Here is a 19,570-nt window from a genome sequence, read left to right as displayed (position 1 = left end):
AATCCGAAGAAATATATGGAAAAAGACTGAACAAAAATCAAAAGACCATGACTGTTCATTATAGAATTAATATCTTTTCATTAAGTTCAAATATAAAATGCAAGAAAGGCATACTAGATAATATTACATGCTTTTGTTGCATTATTCCGGAATATAATATTTTGTGCATTTTTATTTTGAGTTTATGGAGTCCTTCCAAGTTCCTACATGAATTCTTGATGACAGCGTGTTTCACTGTTTGTTTTTTGCTAAAATATTTAGTCAATTTTAGACAAAACTAGTTTCGTTTTGTAATAATGAGTAGTCAGAAGGGAAATGTTCGAAAATCTGGTCCCCAAAAATACCAGAATAAATCAGCTTTTAAAAACAATCTTCATGACACAACCCCAAGAGTGAAGCTGATGAACAGTGTCGTGCTGGGAGGTGTCTGTAAAAGATGTAAAGATGTCATTGACTGGAAAATTAAATACAAGAAGTACAAACCACTCACAGTTCCTAAAAAGTGGTAGGTAAATTAAATCCGTTTAGAACTTTTAAAAGATTGTTTTGTTATATGTTAGTCAGGTTGGGCACACACCGCCTAATGGTCATTTAACCCCCGTTTGTTGGTCATTCTCCCATATCGGCGTCTTTATTAACCACCAAATGGGAGAGAAAAATCGTTCTGTTCACTTCTCTGGAATGACATTAAATGGCGCATAATTTCAACTCACGGGGAATAAAATATAGATATTTATCTGTACTCTGAACAAAAAAAATTAAAATTTCAACGCGGACTTTTTTGCGCAGTGTCGTTCAAATAATTGACAAAATCGTCACCTATGTAAACAAGTGTAACGTTTTCTGTTTTAACTTAAAAAGAAAAATTCCCTCCGTCTCGCGCGTAGTTGAGCCTAATATGTTGACGGTGCGACCGTTAGAGCGAGCGCAAACTCTTCTATTGTTTTGATTTAGATCGGGCTCGTCAAACCGCACATGACATTTGGTGCGTCTAGATTCTGACGTCACATGACGTATATAAGTCGCAATATACCGAGAAAAAGCCTGAACAGTGCTGAAAGTTAATGAAGAACGTTTTGTTTTCTATTTATCTTCAATATATGTCCATTAAATCAAGGCGAGTAAACTTTTTGTTGAACATTTGCCGTGATTCTCGCAGGAACGTAGCTAAAACAAGTGATGCATTGTGGGTCCAAATTACTGCATCAAAAAATTCTATCGAATGAATGTGCAGAAGTCCGAATTTTATCTTCGCACAGGCGTTGCTTTAAGAGCTCGCTATGCGAGCGGCGCTTCGCGCCGCCTCGCTGCGCTCGCTATCAATCGTGTTGATCACTTCATATTTCAGTGATCAAAAATGACGATCTTTTCCAAACTTGGGTCAAAAGACTGAATTAACTACGGAGGCCCATAAGTGTTAATTTTCAAAAAGTAAAATAAGAGGAAGGGTAAGAATTCGCCTTTATTTAGTTTATTTCGTAAGCAATGGCTTTATTCTTTGTACAAAAGCGATATGCAGTGAATTCATGTTAAAATAATCACTCGAAAACCATAATCTTGGAATAAAAACAGGAATAATTGCAAATATCACTTTGTAAATCTTTTATTCAAAAATATTTAATAAATATGGTAGATACAACATTAGATATGCATACTAAACCACAAAGGGTCGCACAGAAATCGTAACTTCATCCTAAAAGAAAATAAAGAATAAATAGTACATTCAAATGTAGGAAAAATGAATATTATAGCAATAACTGCCCACCATACGAATAAGATTCGAGGAGCTCGTGTTTAACAGGATTTTATAAAAATTAATGTAGACGCAGATCGAAAGATCGTTTGAAAAGTTACTTCTCTAGACTAACACCTCTTGTTTATATGTATTTTTTACCGAACTATACACAACAAAATAATTTTTCGTATTGTTTGAGCTAATAGTTCTGCCGTCACGAACAGCTGTGGGTTTCGTTTTTACGAAGTTCCACAGAAATTCCACATGGAAAATTGACTAAATTGTATTAAATGTGCGATGAATATGTTAATTAAAATTCTTCAATGCCTAAGTAAATGCGCTTTTGCTTTATTTCAATGAAAATTGGATTTGAATAAAAAAGACCACCATTTGGTAGGTAAAAAAGACGCCGATATGGGCGATTGACCACCAAACGGGGGTTAAATGACCATTTGGCGGTGTGTGCCCAACCTGTTAGTGTGTGGATAAACCAGTACATTGAACACACATTGAACTGAGACTTTATAGTAAACTAATATATCAGGAATTTAGCCCTAATAAACACATTTTTTAATTGCTCTTTAAGACTTTATTAGCTCAACTCAACTGAGCTGAAAGCTCAAGTGAGTTTTTCTGATCAAAATTTGTCTATTGTCTGTCGTTGTTGTTGTCGTAAACTTTTCACATTTTCATCTTCTTCTCAAGAACCACTGGGCCAATTTTAACCACAAAGTATCCTTAGGTGAAGGGGATTCAAGTTTTTTCAAATGAAGGGCCACATCCTCTTCCAAGGGGAGATAAATATGAATTAGTGAAAAATTAATGGCATATTTTAAAAACCTTTTTCTCAAGAACCACTGGGCCAGGAAAGATGAAACTCATGTATTGTAGATTCAAATATGTTGAAATCATGACCCCTGGGGCAAGGGTGGGGCCATAATGGGTGATCTACTGGATGATTAGTTGGATTACTTATGCAAGTGAGTTAAGGTAGTCCGATCCTTAGGTTTATGAAATTAGCAGCTAAGTAATCAAAAATACTCATAAAAGTATCTCTGAATCCACAAAGTTATGTAAATTTATCCACAGTATTTCTTTAAAGTTAAAGATTAAAGTTTATCATGTTATATAGGGAAAATTGTCAAATCTTCAATATTTTTGCAGAAAAAGCGAATTGGAATATCAGCAATGCATTTTCTAATTGCAAATTGATCAACAAATATATTTTAGGTTAAAAAAAACAATATGTATCCAGGCATTCAGAGAAATTGTCATGATTTTTATACTTATTTGGTATTTCTTGTCTTCTATTTTCGTCATGTATTCTATAATACATAGCGTAAAAGGCTTTTTCTATCATTGCAAGACACCACAAATCACTTCTTATTTTATATCATGCTAATAAGCATGGGTATCTAAGGCTGAATTCAATAAAATCTTACTTCTCTAAAACCGTATGAATTTTTTTCCTTTTATATGGTACAAATGTCAACTTTTATAGGACCTTTTCTAGGACTTCCAAAAACCTTGAATCTTATAAAGTTGAATAAAATGAAAATTGTTGCATGAAAAAATTTCATTTTCAAACTTCATTTTGATGCGTTTCAAATTAAATATTAATTTTTGGAGTTATCCTTCCTGGCTAAGGATCGCATATCCTTAAGGCCAAACATGGGCGTTTCTATGCACATTAGTTAATAAAAATGCATAAGCTGTATATTTTATACACAAAGAAAGTTAAAATAGATTTTCTTATTCATACTTAGTACCCACAGCATGTTAAAGCTTGTACATATTACATATTATGACGTCATTATTCTTTCCCATTCAAGGTAATAAAACACATCAACAAAACAATATCAGTGCAAGGGCATATCCTATTTAATTTAAAATTAATGATGTATCATATTAAAGAGAATATTCTAAAAATTATTAAAATTGCTGCACAAATCTTATGCACTTTCTCAATCTATAAAAATTTTAGGAAACTTACACTGGACTGTCAATTTTTACCCTGTTTCAATTTAAAACTGTTCATATATTAACTAAACATTTGCAGTGTCGACATTTCATTTGTGCAGCAATATCTTAAATCTTTGGAATATCCTATGTCTCTTTATACCTTGTTTCTGTAAAACAAAGTAGGGTACGCCCTTGTGCCGAAGCGATTTTGTTGATGTTCCTTATAAACTTGTGTTTCAGTAGCAGAGCTCAATGACATCATAATATGACATCATAATGAGTACTGGCTATCACATATTGTGAATACCAAGAATGTATTAGAAAACAAGTCTTAACTTTATCTGTGAGGTAGGGTTAGCGATTTTGGGTTTTAATTAGATTTTTTTGCATAGAAACCTCCATACACAGCCGTAACTCACTTGCATAGAAAAGTTCTTTAAAATTCTTCTTCTGGAGAACAACGAAGCTCTGATTGTTTGTATATTTTTTATATGGAAGCATCCTCGGGTAGTGTAGATTCAAATTTGTTCAAATCATGACCCACGGGGGTTGAATGGGGCCACAATGGGTGATCAAGGTTTTACGAAGGAAAACATAGGAAAAATCGTGAAAATTCTTCACAAGAACAATAAAGTCATTATATGCAGTCTGAATGCTGGCACACATTCTGAAGTGGGTATCATTAAACAAGAATATAAGTACTTTCGACTTCAATCAATCTCTTCATAACATGTTACTTTAAAAGGCAGACTTGCCACACTATAGAATATGACTTCACATGACAAGTGCATGGGGCCAAGAAGAGGGATAACAAAATAAATCAACACCAAAGGGTTGGGCCTAGAGTATTATGTGACATCAACAATATTTTAAAACTAAAAAGGCTTATTTCATATATCAAGTAAAAATCTTTCATATTTCCCTTCTAAACAATAGCAGGTCTTCTTTTAGTGATGTTGATAACTTGATACATGCACGTGAGCATCTTTACTGAAGTATAGATTAATATTTGTTAATAATAAATTGTAACCTCTGATTAGGATGGTGGCTGCCATAGGAAGTCAAATCTTTATTATCTATAAATATTTGAAAATAAATTTTAAAACTTGCCACTTATTTTCCAGCACAAAGTGTCTCCAAAAAAGGATAAAGCAAGCATACTATACAATCTGTATTCAGTGTGCAAAAGAAAGAGATATCTGTGCCAAATGTGGAGAAAAATCAGAAATCGTGGAAGAGTAAGTTTTTCTTATTAGACTGCATTATACATTTATTGACTGAGTTCTCGGGCAACATGCGTTTTGTCGGACCCAAGAACCAAACTATCTGCCTGAGGCCGTTAGGCCGAAGGCAGACAGTTTGGTTCGAGGGTCCGACAACACACATTTTGCCCAAGAACTCTGTCAATAAATGTTTTGTTATACCTTTCATTTTTCTTTGTACTGTATTCCATGATGTAACATCAGGTCTGTCACTGCTTAACACCAACGAATGAAAATGAGATTAAGCTCCGCCCATTCTGTGATGTAAGCGGTCCAACATCTCACCAGTGGTCCAACATCGATTTTTTTATGCCCGCTCAGCAAAACATTAAAATGTTAGACTTTTTTTGTATAGATTTGTATAGGAACAAATTTTTAAAGGTATAACAATATCATTTATCAATAATTTTCACATTTATAATCATGTTTCTGACAGACATACCTGGTATTCATGTACCTATTCATAATTTTAGTAAATATAATGTTAGCTGCAGTCCTCATATATTTGAAGGGGAAAAAAATGCTGGAAAAATTTACTACATGAAGAATGCATACTTTACAAATAGAAATCTTCAGGCAATATTGTAAGATTTTAAGCAATGTAATGTTTATATATTAGGGCAGAAACACGCACCCCTGCAGAACAAATGTCAAATGAAGCACAGGTAGAAGCAGAACTGAAAATGTTACCAGAGAGAAAAAGAAGTAAGTTGTGTAATTCTGTTGATTGATTGATTTCCATGTCTTATTTGTATTACATGTAACATCATGTAAATTTTTTATTTATCATTGAATACTACATTTACAGTATAATTTACAATGACTAATCTTTGTTTAATTAAGATAACAAATGCCATAACACAATTAGGGCTGTATCAATATATCGATATATCGATACTTATCGATATTCAAGAAAAATATCGTATCGAAAAGTAACTTCCAATACGCATCAGACAGACATTTTTTCTTCAAATTCTGTTTAAAAGATGGGAATTTCAATCACCAAAGATTATATTTTACTTTTTTGAATTAAAACCTTCAATAATTACATAATTTCTAAGGAAATAAGTCAAATAACACAGTTTTTATAATTATTAAAAATACAAAGAGAAATTTGTTTTGAACATGTTGATTTTACTGTCATCTAAAGTTTTAATTGAAGTGTTATTTTTAAAGACAATGAGACAAGAACTTTAAAAAGGGTAATAAAACACTTAATTGTTATGAAATGTATGCATTAAAATGATTTAGAAGCCTTTTCTGATGGACTTGTTTCAGAATCCAATATATTGCATATCTCTTTAAAAAATATTGTATTGTATCGTATCGAAATTTTTGGCTCAATACACAGGCCTAAACACAATCAGAAGTGACATGTACAATGACGTCAGCCCTCCCTGTAAAAGAGAGAGGCTGAAAAAAGATAACCCTTAAATTTACGATATTTCTTTACAAAAAATTGATTCAAGAATTACAGTAGCTCTTAATTTTGTTTTTAAAAAACTGTTTAAGTCCTTTTTATTTTCATTTTGTAGGAACATTTATGCGTCTTCAACAGCAAGGAAAGTTAACAAGCGAACAGTTAGAGGAAGCAAGTGGTGATGTTGATGATGAGTTTTTGAGTGATTTCGATGATTTACAGACAGATGAAATAGAATCTGATGATGAGGACTGTCAAGAGAACATTTGTGATGAAAGCGATGAGACTAACAAAGACAAAAAATGTTGTAACTCAAAATGAATTACATATGTAATAATTAATTCTAAAACATGCATAAAATTTAACTTGTTTTTTATTTGTGATTTTAAAGATACATTGTTAAAGTACCAAATGTACTATTCACTTTCACAGAAATTTTCTGCATGTAAATAAAGACAGGATTTATCGCAGATTATAATAATCTCTGATCACAAGTTTAAAAAAACACTTTTTATATCAATACGGAGATTCACAAAAAGGCAAATAATGGAGTAGAAAATCATTTTGACCTTGTTTAGTGTATGTTAAATTCATGTTTCATTTTGTTTTCACTTTTAAATTAGCACAAAGCTTATCATAAGTATATAGAACCATCAAACTGAAAAAAAAGAAAACGTGCAATCTGATTTTTTAGTTTGTTCAATCAATGCCCAGAGAGACAAAGTATGGGACCCCACTGGGGAAAGCAAAGTGCAGTTTAGTAGAATTAAATAGATAAGGGGGAATCCATATCTTAATAGAAGTGATAAAAGCAACTGTCGATATCTGCAAAATATAGACTTATTCCCTTTCAAATTTGCTACAAATTAACTCAAATTACATAAAGATTTTGTTTTCGATAATTTTTTCCTAATTAAGACAAAAACCTCATAATTTTGAAGAAAGCATATTTAAGGAATGAATTTGATAGCGTCCCATTTATACTGTATAACATGGGTTGGGGCAGTTGACGCTTTATTTAAATTATATGGTTTATCAAAAGAAAAAAACCTAAACAATTCCAACCAATGTTATGCCAGTATAACTTGGGTAGTTATTATATTCATTCCTTATAATTTAATTTTTCATCATTCAGTGTAGACAGTAGGACGATTTTTCCTTCAGAAATGAATTCAATCGGAGCATATTTTCAAAGTTTGTCAAACGGAGTATCCGTAGTACGTTTTAGACGTAACTCATTGTGATGTTGGCAACTTATGTTATACTATAAAAACATTTGTTTTATCCAATCAAATGGTGTGTTACAATGAAAATTAAGTTATTGATTTATCTTGTCTGAAAAAACATGGCCGTGCAGTCTTTATATATACCTCAGCATTTGAGAACAAGGGGCAAAAAATTCTTGAAGGGACGTTAAACAAAGTATAAACAACAATAAAATTTTTGCGATTTTGTCTAAGTCTCTGTGGCTTTCTATTCGTGTTGTAAATGTTACAATGTAGACCTGTAATGATATGCTTGGAGACTATAGATTTGATATCTTACATGTACATGTATTTGTGTAAGTTATTGCTTTACATATATTTTTTAATGGAAAATACGTGTATTTTTTCAATGTTCAAATCTGATGCAAAACAGTAACAAACACTCAAAGAGTGCTTGCAAACTACAATAATTTATTGCTTTTGAAATGAAATGTACATAAAAAGTTACACTGTATATGCGTACATGTAAAATAAAACACAATGGGCGTCAATGGGAAAATGTGAGACAAAAATCATTCTCTTGGAAAAATAATTTTTTGACATTTAATATCTTCAATACTATCGAAAAATAATTTGAATTTTGTTATTTAACATAATTGCTGCTAAATATTCAACTAATTATAATTATTGAAAATCTCAGAATAATTAGAAAATTAAATAAAAAGGTCTATAAGTTAAATTATTTTTCCTGCCTGGTGTGTGCTAATGAATGATGTAAATACAGTCATGTATATCTAAATATATGTATGATAGATACACAAGACACAAGGATGTTAATTTTGTTCAAATTCTAAATGTGAAGAAAACCCAGTCACAGTCTGTTTGCCACTACATGTAAATGCATTTGATAATGCACATTACCTTTTAAAAATCCCACCTTTCATTACAAAGTTTTAACAAAGCATGACAAAAATTTTACACGTTAATTGAGGAAAAACGGAGTTTGACAATGAGGAATCTTGGTAACTTCTTGGTTGTTTTTGGTTCTGTTGGTACGTTACTTACAAAATGTATATATATTGTAATTAAACTAATTATTGTAATAGAATGCAATGAAGTTATACTGTAAAAGATATCAATGTCTCTAATAATTATAAGGCGTTTTACTATTCACATTAATTTTAAGCATTAAACATTTCATTAAATAAAAAACGGAGATTTGATCATAAATACAAATACAATCAAGTAAAAAAATATTCTGATCGTTTTTACATTTTAAAAATCGAGGAATTATGACGATTAAAGGAACTTGATTACAAGATAACAAGCAAGAATAGAAACACGATTTTAAGTATAGATATCGTCTTCATTCATCAAAATTAAGATGGCTAATACCTATATAAACAATATTTTTTCATGTTTGAAAAGGAAGGTAAAATGAATTTTTTTTTATGAAACAAACTTTTTATTAAAGATATAACGTAATGTCTGTAGTTGTTAATTTTAAAATGCTTATGCGCAGATGCAATTGATGGTCACATGCACAAAAAAACCTAACTAAAAAGACCGTTTTTTCCTTTTATCAGACAGTTATTTAGATCATTCAGGGTGACAGTTGCTACATGAAACTCATTTAGACCGTCGGTCGTAAAATTCTTTACAATGGCTACATGAGTTCATAGCATCGATGGTTGAAAAAGAACCAAAAATTAAATTATTATTCACCCTTTAAGGCATCGCCGAAATATGGCTGAAATATTGCGGACTCGGCGTTAAACAATAATAATCAATCCCTTTAAGGTAGTGTGGTATGAGACCAAAGCCATAAGAATTAGCACTTTTCTTAAAAGGAATATAAACTGTTGGCATGATTGTAATAAGCATTGAGTTTTCTACCCAAAATTGCGAATTGTTTCATGAACCTAGGGCAAGGGATTTTGGATTCAGGGTGGATCTCCAATAGTGATCATATTATAGTGAATCTTCTCATCCCCGCAATATACCTGGTATTCTGCAGATAGACTAAGTATAATATGGAGATAACTCTAACAGTATTCAAGCTGAAACGTCCAAAGAAATAATTACAAATAGGGAACAGAGCAAACACAAACATCTAAAAACATTAGAGGTGGGATCAGGTACCATGGCGGAGAAATCATCCCTGCTGACCAGTCACACCCACCTTGTGCTCCTTGTTATGAAGTGCATGTACATCTTTATGATTAGCAAGGGTTCTTCCTTAAAAATCGCGAAACTCACAACCCTGAAATTGGGGTTCTGGTGTAAATTTGGAGCTCTATTGATAAAAGAATGGAAAGGCATTATTAAAAATTCCTTACAAATATTTCTGTGTATTTAGAAAAATATAAAAAGATGCTGTGAAAATCTCTTCTGTTCCTTGATGTTAATATAAACAAAACTTTAAATGTCTATGATGATGGTGATAAAATATATACCTGTGAGAATCACTTGGGTAGGTATCTTATTTCAATTTTTCAGGTATTTTCACAGTAGAAGCACAGAGCTATTATGATTACAATTCGTCCTATACTTCTTACACGACATATGACAATACGTAAGTATAAAAATGAGTAAATAATATTCTCGAACTCGCTAAAATAAGTTATGAAATATGGAGAAAAAACAGTACATTGTAATTAATCAAGCTTAAAAGATACTAGTAGTTTGAACAATTCGGAATCAGAACAAATACATCAGAGGTGGGATCAGGTGCCATGGAGGAGTAAGCATCCCTTGTCGATCTAGCTGCAGAACTGTAGCGTTATGGCTCGTATTAGTCTTTATTGACCATTACGCTACCATAATGCAAAAAAATGCAATTTACGGCGCAAGATTTTTTTGCGCATTTTTGGGGAGAAATTCTTCACTTCAGCTTAATTTGGTCAACCAACTATTTTTCGCTCCCGTATTCTAGACAAATTCTAAAAAAAACCTGCAATTTTTTTTATCCATCTCCCAGTCTTTTATAGTCGTCTCTGCAAGTGATAAACTGGCTTGAAGACAAATGACTGTTGATTACTGAAAATTCACCTCAAGCGAGTTTATCGCCTGTAGAGACGACTATAAAGGGTTGTGAGGTGGATAAAATATACAGATTGGTAAAAAAAAAATGTGTCTAGAATTAGGGAGTGAACGGTAGATGATTGACCAATGCTAAAAAAATGGAGAAATTCTCGCCAAAAATGCACAAAAAATCTTGCGCCGTAAATTGCACATTTTTTGTTTTGCATTACGGGATCTGTAGCGTTATGGTCAAAGACTAAAACATTGTATATTGAATCAAAACGCTACAGTTCTGCAGCTAATTAGTGTCGACCGGTTATAGCCACTGTGTGGTCCTTCTCACCATCGGACAACGGTAATATTCGTAAACAATTTAGTGTATAAAAATTGCCTAACAAATATGAATATAAAACGCCCGTAATTCATTTACAGTATTCGTAAACAATTTAGTGTATAAAAATTGCCTAACAATTATGAATCTAAAACGCCCGTTAGCATTCGACCAATGAAAGATTATACTGAGAATTTGCTGACAAAGTCATTGTATCGACCATAGAACTTGCATACTATGCATGCATTTCTAATATTACTACAAAAACATTGTTCATCATTTATGTATCTCTAAAACGATCAATTTTCATGACGATGCTTTTCTTTTCTGACACAATACAGACTGGTTTACGTAGGAGCCATCATTGGAGTTGTTGTTTGCATTGCCATTGTGATTATTGTTGTTGTATGCGTATGTTGTCGACGACATCATGGGGCAGCTGGAACTGTTATCCACTCAAATCCTTCAAATGTCGTTTTTAGCACCTGTAAGCTCTCTCTCTCTCTCTCTCTCTCTCTCTCTCTCTCTCTCAGAATATTTTCTATTATAAATACTTTAGAATTCCATTTTAATTCCACAGCACAACATGGGCAACATGCAATACATTATCAACGGCCCGCATTCTATCAATCTCAGCAGAGTACTTGTAAGTATCATATAATACATACAGAGATAAAGATTCTTAAGTATCAAGAATCTTTATCTCTCATACACAAACTTCATCTGAAAAATGGAAATAATTACACTTTACTTTTATCTTTAGCTCAATTACAACTTCTTTCCCCTGGATTTCACACCCACCAGCCATTTCAACAGAGTACAGGTACATGTAACTCAGGACACTTTGTTTTATCTTTGTACTTGTTCAGTTGTTTAACTGATTTAAAAATCATGTTAATTTTGTATACTTTTTTGAACAGGAAATCTTCGTCCATTGCAAATGTTAAACAGGGTCACTTCGTCTGCTCAATCGTTACCAGACATGAGCACATTACAGGACTTTGGATCCTTTCTTCAAGATTCATTCACAGGGGCGGATAGCTTGATGTCTTGTTCTGAAGCTATACTTTAACGAGACAATTTCTAAAAATATCTCTGCCTATTCGGCAGCAAGACAGTTATTGTTATTAATTTCTTTTCAAAAAAGAAATAAAGTTATTGAATTACATGAATTATATGTTATTTAGATGACATAGAGCATTGTTTAAAACTACACACCTCAAAAAATTCCTGCTTTAATTTTCGTTATTTTTGTATATGTAGTACATAACTATATCTACTGCATGTATGCATATTTTGGACAAAATCGTGAGTGGTTTTTGGACAAAAAGTTACCCCCCTTTAATTGTTTATAAGGAGTGAAAATTTTTTATCATGAACTACTTAAACCTTGATTTTCAAAAAAACCAGGTATATATGTCAAATTTTATTGCCTTATTCAACACACTAAAACATACATCTTTTTGATATACATATATCAAAACAATTTTTAAAGACCTTAAACTGAAAAACTATGAATTTTCTAAGCCTTGAAAATCTATCCAAAATTTTTTGTGAAAAAACCTGTCACAATTTTAATAAAAAACTTTCTTTAGGTAGCTGGTAGTAAAAATAATCTTCATAATTTTTTGTATAATTTTTGTACGACCAGTTTTGATTTAATAGCGGAAAATTACACCCCCCCCCCCTTTCTCAATAAAACACGTTCCCGCGCGTCTTTCAGACGGGGGTCGATCACTTTGTTATATGAATCTACAAATACACATCAAAAAAATTAAATTGGAATATTGCTTTTGCTTTAAAAATATATTACCTTACAAATTTAAAAGTTCTCATATGTAAAATTTGTAGATTTTTAGGCAATTTTTGAATACCCCTATCACCCCCACCCCCTTCTTTTTTTCAATTAATAATTTGGATTAATCGTTTACAGTGCAAATATAGGTATTTCCAAGGGAGGTATGCATTATTTTTTAAATTCATGAATGCAGAATAAATATTGACTACTCTTTTTATATGTATCGGAAAAAATTACTAAAAATTTTAGTGTTTAGTCCATATACGTTTGCGTTATGCATTCCATATCACATGAAACCTGGATACGAATTCAAGTTTTGCTGAACTTGAATATGTTGATTTTTAATTTTATTAAAAAATGGTGTATGTTCAACTCTCCTGTGATATAAATGGAATAATTGTAGTTTCTTTCATGTCATTATTTCAAACGAGACAGTATGTGGCCGTGGGGATACATCGACATTTGCATTAGATGTACATACACCCCTCATGATATTGTATGCATTTCTTTCAATGTCGTCGCTTCTAAAGTTAAAATGAAAATACCGTATTCGTCCACATTAACATCAAAATATCAATAATTAAACTCTTCATCTATTTCAATTTATATCAAATATATATTTTTTAAAATCTTATAGGCTACGTTTTGTTTTGATTCGAGGAAATGCGAACCGACATTGTTGACAGAAAGTCAAAGTTACGATTTGCTGCAATAGGATATTCATAAATGCAGATAATTTCAGTACAAGTGAACAATTCTTTTCAATTCTATACTTACATTGTGTATATGAGGTCTATAGTATTCAATTCTCGGATTTATCAGGTCTTGCTGTAAATGTATCTGATTCTCTGGAAAACCGTGAATAAATGGAGGAAAATAAATATTTCCTACATTTTCAGAGTTGTTCCTCTTTGATCAGTAAAGGTCTGAGAACAACATCGATTTTACATTGTAAAAAGATTTTTGTTTATTTATTGTTGTTTTATTTAATTAAAGAAGAAAAACAATATTTATATCGTGTATGCACAAATTGTAATGAAGACCATTAATCGGAATTTTCAGAATAAAAAAAAATGCTGCGCTTTGATCAAAAATACAATTTATTGTATATGAAATGAAATGAAATAAACATTAAGGGATGGTATTTTATGTCTTGCTTTTTACGGAGTTTAATCGGGTTAATTAAAAAATACTTATGGATTGAGTATGGTATACAATCACAGCCAAGCCCCATATCTCAATTTTATTTCATGGTTGATATACATCGGGATCGTTTTACAGTCGTTTTGACGCTTTATTTAAAATTGGAATTTTTAAATCGCAAGAGTTTCTCCCCCAGTGTGTTGTACGTCTTTAAAACTAAATCACTGCTAGGCGATGCATACGAGGGGTGATCAAAAAGTTCGCAAACTATCTCTATATCTACAAAACCACAATTCAGATTAGAATGAAATTTTCACACATAGCCATACACAAGGTCTATAAATAGCGAATTAATTTCTTTATATGACGTCACAATAAAATTTTTTTTAGGTCATTGTGAATTTTATAAAAATGCAAACACTGTACAATTTTTTTTCTTAGAAATCCCTCTACAGTATCATATAATAATTTGTACACAGTTTATTGAGATAAATGAGTTCCTATAAATTCAATTAATGATTGGATTAATCGTTTTAGTGAAGGAAGGCTGATGGTTAAAAATGATACTTGTCATCTTGCCCAGTGAAAGCAAGTTTGAAAAGATATGTATTTTTAAATAAGCAATTTGCTATCAAAGACCTCCAATTAGCACTTTGAAAAATAGTTGAATATTTGAACAATGATATAAGTATTAAATACTTAAGATATCGTTTACTTTAGATTTTAAACATATTAGATATGATAAAAAGGATGCACCCATTCTCTATCCACCTTGAATAAAGGTCTCTCCTGAGACAGAAGATTTGTGTTTTAATGGTCGCCATGCTTATTTTTGGAAATGATGTTATTATCCACCCGTTCTGTTGCCGAGATATGACCATTTCTGACAAATTAACTGTTCTTGTCATAAAAATTAACTCACATGGAAAGAAATATAAAACTCGGAAAAATCTTTTAATTTTTGTGACAGAACGCTACGGAGGGGGTCACGTGACCGCCAATATCACGTGATTCGCGCATGCACAGAACGGTGGTTGATGTGCATTAAAATCGGGGAGGATTAATTCAAAATATAATCAACATTAAAACCAAATATTGTTTCTTGTATGGAAGTTATTCAATTAGTTTGCGAACTTTTTGATCACCCCTCGTATATACATGTTTATCACTTTGTCACAGGAAATTAATATTCCTAGAATACAAGAGGCCCATGGGCCTTATAGGTCACCTGAGCATCATGCAACAACTTTACAACAATTGACTTTGGTTCATGTTTTAAACTAGACATCATGGTATTCACAATTTTGAAAGAGGCACCATTGCTTATCATAATTATACACTTAGCATGTTTAGTTTGGTTACTTAATACCCATAGACAGAGTAGGGGAACAAAAAAAATGCATTTCGACTAATCAGTAATATTCAGTAATAATCAGTATAGTGCCACTACCACATATGAACCCCTGACCCTTGGTCCACATATTTCACAATTTTGGAAAAGGTACCCTTGCTTATCAAAAATATTTGATTAATACAAAGGAGAAGATTTCAATCAATTAATTCATTTTCAGTATATAAGGAGAGCCCCCCCCCCCCCCTCTATGGTACCCCTGACCCAGGGGCGTTGAGAAATTCACAATTCAGGAAGAATGGCCCTCATCATAGCTATATAGGTAGTTCATCTGCTTAATACACAGGAGCAGAGAAGAAGATTTTCAAACAATTTCTGCATTTTCTCTATATAACGAATAGAGCCCCACCCTAACAACAGAACCCCTGACCCTGGGGCCTTAAAATTCACAATGGCATTCTTCCTCATCATGACTAAGTACTTATTTAGTTTATTTAATACCCAGGAACAGACAAGAAGATTTTTAAGAGTTAATGTATTTTCACTATATAATCAATAGAGCCCCACCCTAACACCAGAACCCCTGACCCTGGGGCCAAAAAATTCACATTTTTGGAAGAAGCATTCATGCTCATCATAACTATATACTTAGTTAATTTGTTGAATACCCAGCAGCAGAGAAGAAGATTTTCAAACAAATTCTGCATTTTTTCTATATAATCAATCAGAGCCCCACCCTAACACTAGAGCCCCTGACCCTGGGGTCATAAAATTCACAATTTTGCAAAAGGCATTCTTTATTATCATAACTATGTCCTTAGTTAGTTTATTTAATACCCAGGAGCAGAGAAGAAGATTTTTAAAGAAATAATGCATTTTCACTATATAATCAATAGAGCCCCGCCCTAGCACTAGAACCCCTGACCCTGGGGCCATAAAATTCACAATTTTGCAAAAGGCATTCTTCATTATCATAACTATGTCCCTAGTTAGTTTATTTAATACGCAGGAGCAGAGAAGAAGATTTTTAAAGAAATAATGCATTTTCACTATATAATCAATAGAGCCCCGCCCTAGCATTAGAACCCCTGACCCTGGGGCCATGAATTTCACAATTTTGGTAGAGGACTCAATGGTCATTACATTCATGCTAACAGTTTGACAGCTCGATGTCTAGGAGTAAAGAAGAAGCTTTTTAAAGATTGCACTAATTTTAGTGGTTTTGGCCCCACCCCTCAGGCCCTGAGGGGGGCAGGGACCATTAAATTCACAATTTTTGTTCCCCTTCACCAAAAGATGCTTTTTTTTTAAATTTGGTGGAAATTGGTTGAGTGGTTTCAGAGAAGAAGCTGAAAATGTTCAAATGTTAACACACGATGAACAACGAACGACGCACGACGACAGATAAAAAAAAAACGGATAGCAATAATTCACCTGAGTTTACTCAGGTGACCTAATAAAAACTAATTGACAAATGAATGAGACAAATATGTATTCCTAGTCCAACTTTAAACAAAAAATGTTTATTTGTCCTCGTCCAACTCAGGATGAAAAAGGGATTGGTAGGAAAGTAACCAATTTTTCCCCTGAAAATTTCGACATCCATGCTGAATTTTCTGTTTTCTAGAGTGCATATAAGAAAGATGGCTTCCATGCAAGTTAAAAAATAATATAACGTTGTTATTTATACTTTCTTGCCATTTTCTTAATATAGTGGGATGTAATGATAACCTCATAATAAATAAATAGATTTAATCCCAAAAACACTATTCAATTACGTTTCAACTTCATGTATGAATTTCAATTACAATTTCATTTGTATGAACAACGACAGTTAATATTTGTAGCAAGGATGTATTAAATTTGCAAACTATACCATTATTTTCAGAATGTACTATAGTCTTGGAAAATACAGACTCAAAGCTCCCCAGTTAATTAAGTGCTTCTTATTTGTGAGTTGGCTGTATTACGCAGATCATACTCATTTGCAGGTGTTGATGTATGCTTTATAAAGGAAAGTTTTTAAAAAGTCATCCACATTTAATAAAGTTTACCCGTTAGGCAATTAAAATCCCATCATGAAACGGAAGTCAGAGACTATGGTATTATGTTTAAATTGCAATTTGTCATCCTCAAAATTTCATAAATATTTACTTGTTTTATTTACTTTAGATATCGTTGGAAGGGGGGGGGGTATGTTTGTGTTGTTGCTATAGTGATTATAGTTATTGCCTGCATGTGTTGTCGACGAAAACAAAGAACATTATTTTTAATTTAGTAGAACATTTTTGTGTTACTTCCATTCATATGTCAAACTCGATATATCCCAGTGAGCTTGAACTTAAAGATACTACATAGTCTGACACATCTGTTTTATATTTGAATATCATATTAGAAAAATACTTTAATGGTAACTTCAGTCCAGTCCAATACGAAAATTCGTAATTTTACGAAAAAACGTAAGATTACTTTATTACGATTTTTCGTAATGTAGTTAAATTACGAAAATGCGTAATATAGCAGATGAAGAGACTATATTACGAGTTTTCGTAATCCAAGACAAATTCAAGCATTGCAAGAAATTGAGTGGTGGGTAGCAAAGTATGGCGTTTAATACGAGATGTCAAGGGCGATAACTTGTAAAACGCTTACTGAGAATTGAATTTCAGTGTATTTTAATAAGAATTGCACGAACAGTTGAATTATGAAACGAGGGTGTGATTTTTAGGGTAGACTTCGGAAGAAAAGTAGGGAGTTCGGGTGATATAGACCAATGCTACATGCTTGAGCGAATATTGAAATTTACTTTGGTCTTATCCGTGGGAAAATTCCTATAAAAGAATAATAAAAGAAATTGTCCACTTTATATTTCTTCTTGAATTTCCTTGCTTTCTGATAGGCTAACTGACCACTGACAGCATGCTATCATTAGCCGTTCTGATATATTACTGACGTCATACTTTGCTACCCACCACTAAATTCTTTCAATGCTTGAATTTGTCTTGGATTACGAAAACTCGTAATATAGTTTCTTACAAATAACTATATTACGCGTATTCGTAATTTAACTACATTACGAAAAATCGTAATAAAAGTTTTATATTACGAAAACTTGTAATATTACGAATTTTCGTATTGGACTGGACTGAACTTAACAACAGAGCTTTATGGTAACCGTGATGACTTAATTTTTCAATCGTCAATTTCCCTTACTAATTTAGCAATATACCCTTATCACCTGCATATGGGGCTTTTGCTTCACAGTTGATTCTCGATACACAAGAGCATATTCTGTTCTATAATCAATCCCAAAAACGAGACAAACTATTGACAAACAATGCAAGTTGATGGAATAAGGATATGAACAATCTCGTCTGAAGTCATCATTTCGTAAGTTCTATGGTCGATACATGACCTTGTCAGCAAATTCAGCCTATCATTCAATCAAATGCTGAATGACTCTTTTCATACCAATTGTTAGGCCATTTATTACACGCTGAATTGTCGAGGGATTTGACAGTATTTCCCGATCATGACAATGAGCACACGGCGGATCTGACTGGTCGGCAGGGGATGCTCACTCCTCCATGGAACCTGATCCCATGAAACCTTTCATGTTTGAGATATCCATGTTTGTACTGCTCCCGATTTGTTTTGTCTAAATTAACTCCTTAATTAAAATGCAAGTAATTTATTGAAATGTTTTGTGAAAAATAGCTACTCCATCTGCCAAATTGTCATATAATTTGAACAGTTGGTACTAGGGCTTTCACATATTGCATAAAAATGTATGACTTTTTAAGGCCATCCACTGCGTATTATTAATTTTGACCTTGGCCTGAGTTGACTCACTTTGAGAAAACATTAACCTTGACCAAACTCTTGGTGCTTGGACTTTCATATTTACCAGGTTTATCCTTTGACACAAGTCCTTGGGGGGGCGAGGTAACAACATTTTTTATCTCTTGAACTTGGAGTTTGACATCCATTTGAGAATTTTAGCTTTTGTCATACGTTGCCATGCAGGGGCATCAGTTTCCATAAGAAAATCGTTTGAAAAATCCATACTAAAATAATATTTTTTGTTCGATTACTATAGTAAACGATTACTTAACGGAAAAATTAACGACTAATCAGTTTCAAAAATTATATATGCTGTTCACTAAAGAAATGATTGGTAATTGGGTTGCTGTCGATCGATGTAATGTTACACAAATTTATAAAGGTGGAGAAGCTAGCTGTACCTGCACTCTTGTTCATATCCCTGAGAGTTGTACATTAATTAAATATTTACTGTCAAAGAACTTGTTGATTTTCTTGGAGTATGGGAGTACCTTAT

The 19,570-nt window shown here is 32.5% G+C and overlaps 2 protein-coding genes across 3 annotated transcripts in view; both read left to right on the top strand.

Moving 5' to 3' along the window:
- Positions 1-12,146, top strand: part of LOC134270751 (uncharacterized) — a 36,153-nt gene extending 24,007 nt beyond the window's left edge. The window contains exons 1-6 of one of the 2 annotated variants that reach the window (XM_062752994.1): positions 8,378-8,636; positions 10,084-10,159; positions 11,281-11,426; positions 11,520-11,585; positions 11,703-11,762; positions 11,860-12,146. In XM_062752994.1, the coding sequence (XP_062608978.1) occupies positions 8,594-8,636; positions 10,084-10,159; positions 11,281-11,426; positions 11,520-11,585; positions 11,703-11,762; positions 11,860-12,011 (543 nt within the window). In that variant the 5' untranslated portion in view covers positions 8,378-8,593 and the 3' untranslated portion in view covers positions 12,012-12,146. Of the gene's footprint in view, positions 1-8,377; positions 8,637-10,083; positions 10,160-11,280; positions 11,427-11,519; positions 11,586-11,702; positions 11,763-11,859 lie in introns of those variants that run through there. The other variant, XR_009992879.1, reaches the window with a different exon arrangement.
- LOC134270748 (uncharacterized protein C9orf85 homolog) lies at positions 196-6,849 on the top strand. Its single transcript, XM_062752991.1, has 4 exons — positions 196-505; positions 4,822-4,935; positions 5,579-5,664; positions 6,495-6,849. Exons 1-4 carry the CDS (start codon positions 297-299, stop codon positions 6,698-6,700), a joined length of 615 nt encoding a protein of 204 aa, XP_062608975.1. The 5' UTR covers positions 196-296; the 3' UTR covers positions 6,701-6,849.
- Positions 12,147-19,570: the final 7,424 nt, after the last annotated feature.

The sequence above is a fragment of the Saccostrea cucullata genome, unplaced genomic scaffold (genome assembly GCF_032062105.1).
Source record: "Saccostrea cucullata isolate Sc308-1 unplaced genomic scaffold, CSIRO_AGI_Scuc_v1 ctg298, whole genome shotgun sequence".
NCBI lineage: Eukaryota > Metazoa > Mollusca > Bivalvia > Ostreida > Ostreidae > Saccostrea > Saccostrea cuccullata.
Note: the sequence above shows the minus strand (reverse complement) of the source record. Positions and strands in the feature narration are given on the sequence as shown.

Bases quoted from the DNA above. Each gene is read 5' to 3' on its own strand.
- LOC134270748 (XM_062752991.1), top strand. From the start codon at position 297: ATGAGTAGTCAGAAGGGAAATGTTCGAAAATCTGGTCCCCAAAAATAC. The intron at 4,936-5,578 runs GTAAGTTTTTCT...TTTATATATTAG, and splicing joins AAATCAGAAATCGTGGAAGA to GGCAGAAACACGCACCCCTG. The intron at 5,665-6,494 runs GTAAGTTGTGTA...TTCATTTTGTAG, and splicing joins GTTACCAGAGAGAAAAAGAA to GAACATTTATGCGTCTTCAA.